Here is a 15005-nt window from a genome sequence, read left to right on the forward strand (position 1 = left end):
TTTCCAAGAATTTGGGAAATCTTGTTTGTGTTTTGTTCATCAGAGTTCTTATTTTGTTTATATATTCCTACAGTTTTTAATACTGAAATTTTGCAATCTGTCAAACAAGAATAATTCACTACGATAGGTACATTTTTTTAACTTCAGAGGTTTTACATTTAATGTTATTTTGTTCTGTGGGAGACATGATTTTTTTAAAAGCTTCTTTCAGCTGCATGGACTTGCTGTAAAAGAGTAAGAAGAAAGCAAACTCTCACAACTGTTTGTATTAAACAGTAAAAGAAGTAATTTGTTTATACGGTCCCTGGATGATTTATATTTTAAGCTGTGTATAATTCTTCCCATGCTGACAGGTTGATAGGGAATACCACAGTCCAATGCCGATAAAGCTACCTAGCTTACTGAATTTTAGTCTGGGTGGTGGTAAGACAGGGAACCGTGAGAGGCTTATAACTGCTGGAGGAATGGAAACAGTTAATCATTTTTACCATCCCTCCTTTGGAACAGCAATAGCAAAGGTAGTACAGACTACAACAGGCCACTTGTTACTGTTTACTTAAGTACAAACAGTGGTAGAAGTGTTTAGTCCTTGGGGAAATTCAGTGATTGAGCAAGAACGCAGAAGTTATTTTGATAAGGCATAGCAGTAGTGTGGCCAAACTGTGATCATCCCTGAGCTTTAGGCAGGCCAAGGATGAAGGCCTCATATGTTTGGTTCTTCCTGATGAACAAAGATAAATTCTGCTAAGAAAATAAACTCAGTATATTGGTCAATTTGCAACAATTGGTGAAAGAATTAAATTGTATATTTTAGGACTTGGCATGAGAAGTTGTGGGAAAATAGCTCAGTGTTTCTGACTCTGGCTTGATTTTTCTGTAGATCTGGAAACAGAGCGGAAAATTAATGCATAAACATATTTAACAATACCACGCTGGGTGCTGAAAATGCAAAACGAAAATTGAAACTGCATGAGAAACAAGAGCACAGTCTGTCTTTTCACTTCATTTTCTTAGTTTTTCAGTGAAAAAAATTCTAAGAATTTGAGCTTATTAAAACAACAAAAAAAGACTTCAGCTACTGCGGTTCATCACTTTTTCAATCCCTGTGACTCTGCCCAATGGTTTAGGATACAATACCATTAATATAAAGTTTAGAAGAAATGTAATCTCCATTTTTCACTGCAAAGGATAGCCACATAGCAGCTTCTACCTTCAAAGGATCCATCTGTATTGCTCCTGCTACTGAGAGAGAATGGGCCAATTCGACTGTTTGTGTATGTTTGAATGGTAGAAAAAAAAATGTGGATAGTACGTTCATATTGAACTGTTGAAGTAGAAGATAGGAGGGGCCTGTAACCTTTGACTGGGACATAGCGATGAGCAGCTGGGGATGTCTGTTGATAAGCTCTTCAGCTGGCATAGCTGCAAGCAGAAGAGGTTTTCTCCATAAGCCTCAGATTAATGCAGTTTTAGCTAACTCTGTCTTCGAGCTAGCAAGTGCAAGTGGTAAAACACATAAGTGACTTGGAATACCAGGTGAGCAATCGCTAGCCTGAGTACAGAATTAGGGAGCAAAGCTAAGCACGACTGAGTTGAGGCCCTGGTTAGGTTTTGCAGTCCCTGTGACCAAATAAGCCCTAAAATCCTAGCAATTGCAGGTCCAGGTGTCAGACCCCCAACTTATTCTACCATGAAAACAGCCCCTTGGTGTTATAGCTCTGGCCAGAGGTTCATAGTTCTTTTATTTCTGATAGCATTGCTTGCTTTGCAGATCAAGATACTTATTTTTTCTGCGCTGGTGTTTTATATCAACAGCCTCCACTTAATTCCTAGATATTCAAGAACTGTTTTTCTTTCTACATCTACACAGCTATGTGCTACAGCATTTGAATTTATTTTAATAAATCCACCTCACACGCTACAGAAATTCACGTCAGAAACATCTGCAAATCAGACAAGCATAAGCAAAAACATAACTGGAATTGTACCAGTGTAAGCTTTGCTCCAGCAACATCAATGGAAACTGCAAGCATCTTGGCCTCTTTTCCTCACCTGTATATTTTTTGATTATAGCGTATCAGATATACAGCCTGTTCCAAAACCTTAGGTATGTAGAAAAGGAAGAAGCAGTTTCTAATGATACAATGAGTCCCTGTAACTGTTTTTTGATAAAAATTCATAGATTTAATGGGCTTGGAAGTTGGTAGGGGACACATTCCCTAAAATTCAGGGTTTGCTGCTTTTAAATTTGATTGCACATTCCTGAGTTAATTTGCTTTTTATATATGTCTGGGTTTATGCTATATAACAGTATTTGTGAGACTCTTGAAGAACTACAGTTACAATTAACCTTGTGCCAAAATTATCAACTGGCTGATACTTTTGTGAAGTACATAATTTAATAGCTACAGAAAAATAAGCTTAAAGAAAAGTGTGGGAACACGATTGCCTCAGTTTTCTGCAGAACAAAGTTATCTATATCCTCAAACCACTAAACAAAAACAGCTCTCTGTAGAGAAAAAAAAAAGTTTAAAAAATGCATGAAACATCTGAACACATTGCATTATGAAAAAAGAAGAACCAAAGTGTAAAATTAAAAAATTGCCATGGTGGCGGTACGTATGTGCTGTTAAGTGCACCACTTAATGTTTAATTTACTATTGTTGTCTTCTACTTTTTTTAATTACCAGAAATGTAGAGATCTGCCAACATTTTAGAACAGAGTTGATTTTCATACAAAAAGCATTTTGGAACATGTCTAATGTGAGAGTGAATGGGGAGGGAGGGGACTGTCTCTCACTCCTACCCCCTCCATCACAGTTTGTAAGTTGCAGTCGAGCAAATGAAATGTGCCAGCAGTACGAAAAGAACTTCAAAAATGCTCCAGCTCAAAAAAGTAAAAGGAAAATACTTTTTATAAAATGAAAAAAAATAGAGAGCAGCAGATCAGTCCACAACACATCGATATTGGTTTCAACTTTGACTTGAACTGAAAATAAACAGTCTCAGGTTTAAACAAGTATTGTTCCTCCATTTCCTTGACCTTTAACTGGCCTGCATTTCTTGATATCCTGTGAAATTCATCTGAGGATATCAGCTATGGCAGGTTGTCCTTGGCTGGCTGATCCCTCCACAGCTGCCTGGCTTGCAGGATCCCCCCTTTTCTAAAGTTCTCTTGTAGCCAGACAAATGGAACACCAGCAACAGAAGCATCATCTTGTAGGGGTATCATTCAAAGGCTAGTTAAGTTACAAAGCTGTAGGAAGTTATTGGAAGGCAGTGTATCAAAGAACTGTTCAGATGAGTTATACAAAGACAAATGAGAAAGGAATGTATTGGCAGAAACTGAAATTCTCAGAACAGATGCCATGCCGAATGACATGAAACTGTAGTCATGACATAGGATAAAGACATGTAGATGGATAAGATAGGATGAAGAGATGTAGTCATGACATCTGATGAGAGAGGATCTTGCAAATAAGGACTGATTAAAAAGGGATTCTCAAATCGTTGTGTTCATTCAGGCCCTGGAAGAATACATTTCTGCTCCTGCTTTTTATACCTTTGCATGTAAGCATAGTAGACAGCTGAGGGGAGGCAGACTGGAGGCAAACTGAGGTGTAAGAAGGAAATGCACAGGCAGTGGAAGCAGATGCATCTGAGAAGAGTACGGGGATGCCGTCTGGATGTGTAGGGATGGGATCGTGAAAGCCAAGGCACAGATGGAACTGAACTTGGCAAGGGGTGCAAAGAATAACAAGAAGGAATTCTGTAGGCACATTGGTCAGAGAAAAAAGTCCAAGGAAGTGTACCCACTCTGATAAATGAGAAGGGAGAACTGGTAACAACAGACATGGAGAAGGCTGAGGTCCTCAACAACTTCTTTGCCTCAGTCTTCAGTGCCAGTCAGGCTCCCGACATCTCTTGTTTCCCCAAACCCATAGGCGAGGGCTGGGGGAGCAAAGTCCCTCCCACTGTAAGCAAAGAGCAGGTTCGAGACCACCTGATGAAACGGAACAGGCACAAGTCTATGGGGGCTGATGCCATGCATCCCAGAGTCCAGACGGAACAGGCTGATGTAGTTGCCAAGCCAATCTCCATTATATTTGAAAAGTCCTGGCAGTCAGGTGAAATCCCTGGTGACTGAAAAAAGGGAAATATCACTCCCATTTTTAAAAAGGATAGAAAGGAGGACCCGAGGAACTACAGACTGGTGAGCATTACCACTGTGCCTGGGGAGATCATGGAACAGATCCTCCTGGAAGCAGTGTCAAGGCACATGCAGGACAAGGAGGTGATCCGGGACAGCCAGTGTGGCTTCACCAAGGGCAAATCGTGCCTGACCAATCTGGTGGACTTCTATGATGGAGTGACTGCATCAGTTGACAAGGGAAGACCGACTGATGTCGTCTACCTGGACTCCTCTAAGGCCTTTGACATGTCTCATACAACATCCTTCTCTCTAAATTGGAGAGATGTAGATCTGAAGGGTGGATAAGGAATTAATTGGATGGCTGCAGCCAGAAAGTTGTGGCTCTGTGTCCAAGTGGAGGCCAGTGATGAGTGGTGTTCCTCTGGGGTCCATCCTGGGACTGGTGCCACTTAAGATCTTTATCAATGACAGAGACGGTGGAATCGAGTGCACCCTCAGCAAGTTTGCAGGTGACACCAAGCTGGGTGGTGCAGTCGATACACCAGAAGGAAGGGATGCCATCCAAAGGGACCTGGACAAACTTGAGAAGCGGGCCCACGTGAACCTAACAAGCTTCAGCAAGGCCAAGTGCAAGGTGCTGCACCTGGGTTGGGGCAATCCCAAGACATGAGGACAGACTGAGCGAAGAACCTATTGAAAACAGCACTGAAGAGAAGGACCTGGGGGTTCTGGTGGACAAAAAGCTTGACACGAGCCAGCAGTGTGCACTTGCAGCCCAGAAGGCCAACTGCATCCTGGGCTGCAACAACAGAGGAGTGACCAGCAGGGGAGGGAGGTGATTGTCCCCCTCTGCTCTGCCCTTGTGAGGCCCCACCTGGAGTGCTGCGTCCAGATCTTGGGCCCCCAGCACAAGAAGGATGTGGGGCTGTTAGAGAGGGTCCACAGGAGGGCCATGAGGATGCTCAGAGGGCTGGAGCACCTCTCCTGTGAAGACAGGCTGAGAAAGCTGGGGATGAGAAGAGAAGAGAAGAGAAGGCTCCAGGGAGACCTCATAGTGGCCTTTCAATACTTAAAGGGGTCTTATAAAAAGGATGGGTAAAGAATTCTTTACTCGGGTAGATAATGAAGGGACAAGGGAGAGTCATCTTAAACTAGAAGAGGGTAGATTTAAATTAGACGTTAAGAAGAAATTCTTCACTCAGAGCGTAGTGAGGCACTGGCACCCCATCCCTGGAAGTGTTCGTGGCCAGGCTGGATGGGGCTTTGGGCAACCTGGTATAGTGGAAGGTGTCCCTGCCCATGGCAGAGGGGTTGGAATTGGAATTAGATGATTTTTAAGGTCCCTTTCAACCTAAGCTATTCTATGATTCTGTGGGTGACAATCAGAGGATGGCAAAATGGGACCTTGCTTCATTGCATGTGTCGCTTTCCTAATAATGGAGGCTGCCATTTCAGGAGAAGCAATAAGGACTAATGCTGGATAGTACTGGAGAAGTGGCTGCTCTCCTTGTATCCTTTCACATGTTCGGAGAGTGCCAGGCCTGCCACTTTTCATGGTTGTTTCCCAATTTTTATTCATTAATAATCTAAATTTAGAGTCAGTGTAAGAGAAAAACAGAAGGAGGAGGAATAAACAAATGATAAAAGCAAAAGGATCTTGCTAAGTCCATGTCTTGGAGAGGGATTTCGGGTGGTTTTGTGTAAGGAAGTTCATTCAATGAGAATACGGTGTAGTGCTCAAACAAGAAAGAACAGGGAGGGAAGCAAGAAAGGGAGGAGAGCTAATAAGCCTCAATTAGCAGCTATTTTTCTGTAGTTCTCTGTAGTGTAACAATTTTTCAAAAGACAGTCGCCAGTGACTCTACAAGTAGTCTGTTCAGAGCTGTAATCAGTTGTGCTAATACTTGGTTTCATGCATTTCTTTAATGCAAAACCACCATCACTGGGAAAATTAAAGGTGAAATTAATCTTAGTTTTTGTATCAGCACATCATACTGTATCTGTTGAACTGCTCCAGATACTGTAGTCTCACATTTAGGTATTCCTTTCCAGTAACATGTCGTAGGTGCACAAGCTAAGTTTTCTTACCCATCTTTACAGGTATCAGTAGGTTTTTAAAGGATAGAGGTAGCTGTACACTGATAAAATACCTTTGTTTTTCGTTCTATTTGTGTCCTCTAAAAGTTTTGCAGGAAAAAAAAAACAGTAAATGTTAATTTGAGTGACTTAAAGCTGAAAGCTTGAATTAGAAGCTGTCGTTCAGTGTTTCTGTGAAGAAGATGGAAAAAGAAATTGTTTTCTTCATTATGTAGTAAATTATAACAGCACGATGTCAGCTGCTCCATTTGGTGTCTATCAAATAGCCCAAAGTCATAATATGCTGCATACAAAATTTCTGAAAGATTTTGACCTACCTTTTTGTCTTGTCTTATGCTTGGGATGGTGATAAGAGAACATGTATACATGATAGAAATCCTGTAATTAAACTGTAGGCCTGAGTTGATTGAAAATGTGATTTATCAACATAAATGCTTCCATATGAGCTATTTTGCTTGGTCTGGGATAAGTTCTACCCATCCAGAAAATAGATTGCTAACAGAATTTCCATATTCGCAGTCTTGGGCTGCAAAATGAGTCAAGTAATGTCAGGTTTTAGATTTTGCTACTGAAAGTAAGTTTTTTCCAGAACTGAAGTGAGTGTATTAGCATATCTTGCCTGACAGATTAAAGTGGATTCAGTCAAACTGTGCAATACCTTCAATGTGTGTCTGATTTTAGGCTGTTTTCCATATAAATCATCATGGTTAATCTTTAGGTAAATGTCAAAATTCGTAAGAATGTTCATCATAATTTATATTTTGTAATCCTCAAAGCATTCATTAAAAGTTTGGATGTTTATTGGTCTGAAAATGTTAAAAACAACTTGGTCTTAATGAATCAAAGTGGCAATACCTTTTTCTTTTCCATTTATGCTTGAATATTGAAGGAAACTTGCAGCATTTGGTGGGGTTACAAGTGAAGGTGCTGGGGATTGTTAGTGGCTTCTGGTTCACACTAGTGACTTGTGTGTCAGTTGCATTGAATTTAATAGGCAGTAAATACTAAGAACTGAGGAGCATCTTTTCTTTCCTCTCTGGACCCAGTAAGTTCCGGCAAAGGAAAGTTCTGGTGAAATCCCCTTGCTGGTGAATTTTTCAGTTGTCCTATGAAGAATTATCAGAATTTGGCTGCAGGTCTCTGATAAGCTCTCCTAATAAGATTTTCAGTATGTCTTTCATATGTCATGCTCTCTTTAAGAAAACATATACTTCTATGTCTTGTTTTTGCTGAGTCCTTAATATTTTAGGGAATGAGCAAGGATTAATGGTGGCGCAGAAGCTTCTACAAGCCCATTTATCAACAGTTCATTTATTGAAGAATACTGCAAGTGACAATCAACTTTTTAAACAACAGAAAAGCTTTAAACATTGGAACTAAAATGCTTTCAGTTCTTACACACAGCTATTATTAGGTGAAATCATTTTCCCAAGCAGTTCCAAAAAAAAAAAAAGTTTAATGCCATATATGCAGTATGGAAATGTTATTGACATACTGTGATCTTCTCCATTTAGCACCTCCAACAACTCTTTCTTCTTTTGCCCTTCAGATATACACATATCTACTTGTCTTTTCCCATTGCACGTCAGAATATTCCTATCAATTCCTGCAAGATTGGTGTAAGCTATTGAGGAAAGCTCCCTATACCAAGTGGAATGATGTCATGGAACATCACCATTTTACCATATAATCGTTATTTCTACCTAAAAACAACAACAAAAAAAAGGATAATATATTTTGTTCTATTTTTTTTCCTGACATTAAAAAAATGGCTTAATTCAAATGCACTGTCAGTGAGTCTGCTTGTATTTATATGCATATAATTTGGTGGGTCTACATCACTTTAGACAGAAGAAAAATGGGCAGCGGTGAAAAGCAAATATTCTTTTCTCAGCTGTTACTTCTGTTTTATAGGGTGATTCTCTTCAGGGTGGTGATGACTCTCCATTCTCCGACTCCATTACATTGGAACAAACAACAAGTAATATTGGAGTCTCAAGTGGACGTGTCAGCCTGTGGATGCAGTGGATGTTACCAAAAATTACTATAAAATTGTTTGCTCCTGATCCTAGAAATAATGGCACAGGTATTCAACATTTTTTTCCCTTAATGTACAATTTTAAGTTCCATACATTATTTTACAACACAGTATTAGCTACAGAGTGTTTGTTGGTAATATTAGACATTATTTAATACAAAAATAAATGGTTGGATCAGAGCAACAAGCTGGAGTTAGGTTAGTGCATGTAAAAATAATTCAGCATTGTTCTTTGGCTTAAACTTCCCTTTCCATATGGAAAGATGATTATATTAAATTGGAAATAAGTCAGTTATTTTACTTAATAGAATACTGCATTTTTGCCTTAATAGCAATCGTGTTCCATTTCTATATGATTTAATAGTGTGTTTTGTGTGTGTCCATCTATAAGCATGTAGTTTTACATTGATAAATTCAAAATAATCATCACAGATTATTTTCACCACAGATTATTTTTCATCACAGATCACACATGATCGGTAAAGTCATTGGAAGATTGAAGTTCATATTAAAAATAGAAATATGTGTGGAACACAATTAGCTTTTTTTAAATTTGAGATTACAGTGATTATCATCTGGACAGTAGTTGTTTGAAAGGAACTCATTCTGTAAATGTACTGAAAGACTTCAGATATGTTTTTGTTAGGAAACTGATGATTAACAGTTTAACACTGTTAATCATAGAACTGTGAAAATATAAGGAGACTAGTGATTAAATTAATTTTCAAAGAGATATGCTTGAACCTTTGATAAAAATTACCTGAGAGAAAGAAATCTCAGATGTTGTTGGAGTAAATATCTTGTCAAATATCTTTGTATTTTTACAGGAATTATACTACGAAAACCTGAACTAAAACACCCATAGATAAGTCTCTCTACGCTTTTGTATAAAACGGTTTGGATTATAGGATTTCTTCTGGTTCCTGTCATTATGACAGTTGAATAAAAGTGTGCCATATGAAAAACCTCTGAGTCAAGTTAGCATCATCCTATTTATGAAACATAGCATCCCAGGTTTATTTCTATGCTTTCAAAGTTACAGGCTTCAGATTAATTGTTTTTTATCTCCTTGGACTATTGCAGAAGTTTGTGTTGTCAGTGAATTAGAAGATCTCAGCGCCTCAGTGGACATGCAGGATGTGTATACGAAGATCAAATGTAAAATAGAAAGCTTCAATATTGACCATTACAGAAACAGGTAATTCCTGGGAGTTACACTTTTATAATGTCAGTGTGAAGGGAGGCAGGTTTTTCTTTCTTATTACTATTTCTTAGCTTGAATTTAAGATTGTTGTTGAATTTCCTTTAAATGAGATAGATGTTATCTTGTTAAGTAAGCAAAATCAGAATTTCTTTTTCTCAGAATTGTATCCAATTCAAAAAAAAAAACACACATGGAAATCATTACAAATTAGGAGAACATTTTTTCACATTTGCTTCTCTGTTGGTCCATTGACAAAAATCATTTATTTTAGCTGAACTTTTGAATGGGAAATTTCTTAAGTACCATTTCATGACACATTACCTTTATCAATTTGTCAATGTTTAGTGTTTCGTGGTGCCATACTTTTACATATTAAAAAGAATTTTCTAACAAATCAAGTTATTTCTTTTGCCGTGTTTCAGCAACACAGTAATGGAGGGAACTAAGCTGATCATCTCTGTTTCTGTGGCATAGTGTTTTGCAGAGACGCCTAAGCAACATTTCAGACATTAATGTCAGTCAGCCAGTATGTCATCAATATTATGTACATTTAGGCTAGGGAGTTAGAGCTACTATATATCTTGCCACTTAGCAAATCTTGTTTAGTTTACTGCAGAGATGTAACTGTATTCATTTGGCACCCAAATGCACAGTTCTGTAGAGATATTGCGTATCTCTTATAGCACGTATTGGCCATGAGCACACAAATGAAAGATAATTACGTAGTGTTTGATCATCTGGGTTATTGTTTGCTGTTACAGCTCAACAGATTCTAAGAGACGGAAATTGAGAGGAAATAGGATAGCTGTTGTGTTATTTCCTGGGAGAAAAAAAATAACTGAAAGCTTTAGAACGATTCTTTGGCATTGAAAATGACTAAACTATTTAGAAGCACAAATCATGTTGACTTAAGAGCCTATGAATGCATGGTTTTATTGGACATTCCTTATCCTTGCCTGTGTAGGAAGGAGGTTTAATATCAACTTAGATAAGTTACTGACATTTCTGAGACTTTTTTTTCTAATCAACAGTCTAAAACAAACAAAAAAATCTGATTCCTGTTCTTTTGCCTGAGTTATAAATATTATTGTTTGAACATATGGTAATATTTGATAATCAAAGTCTGTACTTTATTTTATTTATTTATTTATTTTAAAGCAAGTCATGCTGCTTTAAAATGCTTTGGAATCCCAGTAGCCAGAAGCTCTTAACAAGCTGCATTGTCCACAAAGTTTGTGCAGTGCTTGAGAGAGGATACCTCACTTCCAGGAGTATAATGCTTCCATTGGAAAAAAAATTCAATTTCAGAGTGTTCCTGTTTCCTAAAGCTATATTGAGGTTTCTTTATTTTTTTAAAGTCATTTCACATGACCAAATTGTTACCGTTTTAATTTACATTTCATAATCTCTTCAGAATAACCTTCTCTGTCATTAAATTTCTATGAACTAAAGCCAAAAGCAGAGAATAGATAAGGTGAACATTCTGTCTTCCAGACCAGGGGAAGGCTGGCAGTCAGGACATTCTGAAGGAATGTTTCTACAATGCAGACAAAAGTTTTTGGTGAGATTTCTTTAGTAACCTAAGGTGCTTACCTGAATAACTCTTCCTAAGCAACATCGTTTTCTTTGTTCTTTTGTATGTTGAAAAGAATGATTACAAGAATTACAATACAAAGCAACATTTTAATTCTTAATAACTAATATTTCTAAACAATACTATGATTTTATAATGTATTTGAGTATAGCTTTTCATTCACAATTTCTTGATTCTTGTCATCATTCTCCTCCTCATTCTGTCTTCTGAAAATCCACGGGTAAGTCGATTTTCTGTAAATAAGAGTCTATTATACTTTTATTTTCTTACGTTATCTCCTCCTGCAATAGGTTGTCCTTTCATATAAAATTTTACAAAGTTTCTTTTTTAATACCAGTTTTTTGCTTTATCTAATTGAATTTTGACATTTTAGGAGAGAGTATGGCATAGGCTTTGTGTTGCAGTTACGTAGAACTGGGCAAGTTTAACATAAACTTTTTTTTTTGCTTATGGTGATTTTCTTTTTTTTTTCTTTTTTCTTTTTTTGTCTTCCTTTCTTCCATGCCTTGTTCATTACCTCAAGCCTTGGGGAAGATTCTTGGTCTCTGGGGCAATGTGGAGGTGTATTCCTTTCCTGTACTGACAAGCTGAACAGACGTACCTTGTTGGTTCGACCCATCAGCAAGCAGGACCCTTTCAGTAATTTCTCTGGCTTCTTTCCCTCTGTAAGAATCCTTTTTTTTTTTTTTTTTAAACAGGACTTCCACTAACAAATGCTAGTTGGGCTGGGTTAAAAAATGAGACGTTTTTTAAAAATCTCAATTTCACCTAAATAGTAGTACTGGATATATTTATTGTATATATTGATTACATAAGTTGTGCTTTTTCCCACTTACCTTTTAGAAATAATTGTTAGTCGTTTTTGACTAGATATGGGTATAAGGGTTTATGGTTCACAATCCAGTGCATAACAGCAGTCCACTGAAGTCAGTACGATTCATTTATATTAAAAGTAAGCACATACAGTAATGTTCAGAGACTAACATAAGAGCCAGTACTGAGCACTGCATTTTGTTCATGTAGTTCTGATACGTACTTGGGGATTTAATTGGTTTGTATTACTGCAGTATGCCATTGTGCAACCTTTTAGAATTACTTTATATAATAATGATAATGCAACAATTAACAATTTCATGTTTGTGTCTTTCTTTTGCCTGCTTAGATCATTACTTGTTGAGTCAGAATATATCAGTGTGAGATATTAAAAAACTTTTTCTTCTTACTGGTTTGTCCTTGAAAGACTTTATATATAATGGCGTTGGGCCCTTTGTCTTCACAAATGAATGACTGTATAGAATCTTTATATGTTAGTGGAAGTTCTGTGTGGTCTGATTTTTTTTTCTTCATGAATATTGATTGGTAATACTTTATCTTATTCTATTTGTTTCATATCTTATAGAAAATATAACTTTCTATTTTTTTTTTAATTCACTTAATCATAAAAGCTTCAAATTTTTCAACATTTAAGCTACATTTAATCTGTGTATCCTGTTTATTTAAGAAAGAGGTGTTTGCTCTATTAATGTGGTTTAATTTACTTTAAATTATTTTTAATCTAATTTGAAGATGCTGAAAAAAGCAACTGCTTGCACAATGTAGTTGCTTTTATTTGTGCTCAAATGATTGAAGGTAATGTTTGAACACTCATAGAGAATTCTATCAAAAATGTTACAATTACACTGTTAAAATAACAATTACACTTAAAATAATATTTTTCCTAGTTGCTGCTTTTTTTTTGCAATTTTCAGTCACTAACAATGTATAACCAAAATCCCAAAGACTTTCAAAGATAATATCGAAAATTCAATATATGTCCTCTGGGAGTTAAGTATCTAATTGTCATATTCATCAAGGAAATCTTTCTAAGTGAAGGAATCTGGTATTTCTGAACTACAGTGTAATATATCCTTATTTAAATGATGTGCTTTAAGACATGTTACAGCTATTCTCTTAAAATACTCAAAACTGATCAGGGCAAAACCAACTGAATTCGTCGAGTATTTAGTTGACTACTCATGTTTAGAGGGAGTGAAGTTATCTCAACATCAGAGGGTTGCTTTAGCACCCATGGTGTTTGCAATTACTTAAAGGACAGTGAAAGCAAGTAAGACTTACTTCTAAAATGAAATAGACATCAATACATGTAACTGTGTGAATAATTATTAGGAAATTATTTATAGTTGTAGGTGACAATATTGTGAAATATGGACACACTATGGGGTGAATTGTCCAACAAAAAAAAAAGGAAAAATTTTCTTCTGGGATTCAGAGAGGGTGGGAAGCTATTAGGAAATATAGAACCTTAAACATCTTAACTAACAGAGAATTGACTGATGATGTATGTGTACATTTTTTCATCCTTTTTTTTCTTCTTGAAACAGACAACTGCAAAACTTTTAGATGGCTCACACCAGCAACATGGATTTCTTTCTTTAACTTATACAAAAGCTGTGACAAAAAATGTCCGGCACAAACTAATATCACGAAATGAACGAAGAACATTCCATAAGCTGTCCGAAGGCCACACTGATGGTTCTCCTCGCTTTCTTCACGAGATCCTTCTCTCTGCTCAGGCTTTTGATGTGGTCCTCTGTTTTCCTTTGCTTAATGCAATCACAAGCATTTTTCAAGCCAGGTTGCCAAGGAGTCAAAAGGAGAAAAGGAAATCACCCGGCCAACCTATGAGGAGTCATACTCTGACCTCCCGCAACTTGCCTCTGATTTATATCAACACTGGTGTAATAAGAGTCTTCTTTCCCAAAGAGGAAGACCGCCATAATGCTGAAGGTACGGTATGTTATGTTAGAGAAATTTGCTGTTCAGTATTGCAACCAAATGCTCTAACTTCGTTATCTTGCTGACCTTACTGTCTTTACATTTAGAATGATTGCTTGGGTCTTCAGAATTTTAAGGGGCAGAGGTGGAAAGCATCTGTCATTCATCCAAGAACTGTGAAAAGAGGTTGCAGTTGTTGAAAAGAGAGTTGCAGGTTGTGAAAAGAGAAATGCAGTTCTGCAGTGGTGATTCTTTTGTCATTTCTTACTATGCTGATACCAGTAACGTCTTCCATACTCTCCATTGTTGGAAGAGGAGTCTAAGCAGGAAGCCTTAGCTTTTGTGGAAATAGGCACGTAGGAAACCATTCAGTAGTGAAGCAGGTCCTGTTTCATTTTAATTATTTTCTGCAAACTGTACTTTGTGATTGTTGCCCAACAGCTGATACAGTTTATCATTTATTTAGTAACTCTTAGCTGAAGTTATTCAAACTCCCTTATGTAAGAAGCTTCCAGTTATTTACAAAATTGTGGATAGCATAAACTGTTCTTTCAAAGAACAGCAATTAGCCATTTGATCCATGAACAATGCATTTTTATTTAAAAAAGTATTTTTCCATCCTACATAAAATATATTTACATCACTTTTACAGTCTTTGTACAGAAATAGATGCTGAGGCTAAAAGTACACCTAGTAACAGCAGGAATGTGATCACTTCCATTAGCAACAATTGTTCTAGAAATTAAAAAATATGTATTTTACTGGTATCATGATATGTTTGCTGAAGTCTTATAGGTATTTGATGGTTTTTGTTTGTTTTTATTAACCATTTTAGATTATAGCACACGATATAATCCTAAAAATATAGGTTTTTTGTGTGTGGGTTGTGGTTTTTTTTGTAACCTAATTGCAAAAGTGCAGACAGTTAGAATTTACTTGAATCATTTGTTTGCCAGTATCTTCTACAATTTTCCAGGGGGGAATGGTGCAAACACAGGAAGATGAAATTAGACTGGCTGTGTTGGCAAGAAAGAATTATTATTCTGGCTGGAAGGGAGTTATGGGGCATGCTGTCAAGGAAATTTTTGGAAGTATGTTTTTGTGGCTCTGTAGCTGCACACTTCATTAAAAAGAAATTTTAAAA

The 15005-nt window shown here is 37.0% G+C and overlaps 1 protein-coding gene across 4 annotated transcripts in view; it reads left to right on the plus strand.

The window, feature by feature from the left end:
- The window catches only part of VPS13B (vacuolar protein sorting 13 homolog B), a 481062-nt gene that overhangs the window by 264405 nt on the left and 201652 nt on the right, over positions 1 to 15005 (plus strand). For all 4 annotated transcript variants that reach the window (XM_048068672.2, XM_048068671.2, XM_048068670.2 and 1 more), the window contains 4 exons: positions 8165 to 8336; positions 9372 to 9486; positions 11610 to 11751; positions 13468 to 13873. In XM_048068672.2, the coding sequence (XP_047924629.2) occupies positions 8165 to 8336; positions 9372 to 9486; positions 11610 to 11751; positions 13468 to 13873 (835 nt within the window). The remainder of the gene's footprint in view (positions 1 to 8164; positions 8337 to 9371; positions 9487 to 11609; positions 11752 to 13467; positions 13874 to 15005) is intronic.

This window comes from Anser cygnoides, chromosome 2 (assembly GCF_040182565.1).
Source record: "Anser cygnoides isolate HZ-2024a breed goose chromosome 2, Taihu_goose_T2T_genome, whole genome shotgun sequence".
In the NCBI taxonomy this organism is placed as follows: domain Eukaryota; kingdom Metazoa; phylum Chordata; class Aves; order Anseriformes; family Anatidae; genus Anser; species Anser cygnoides.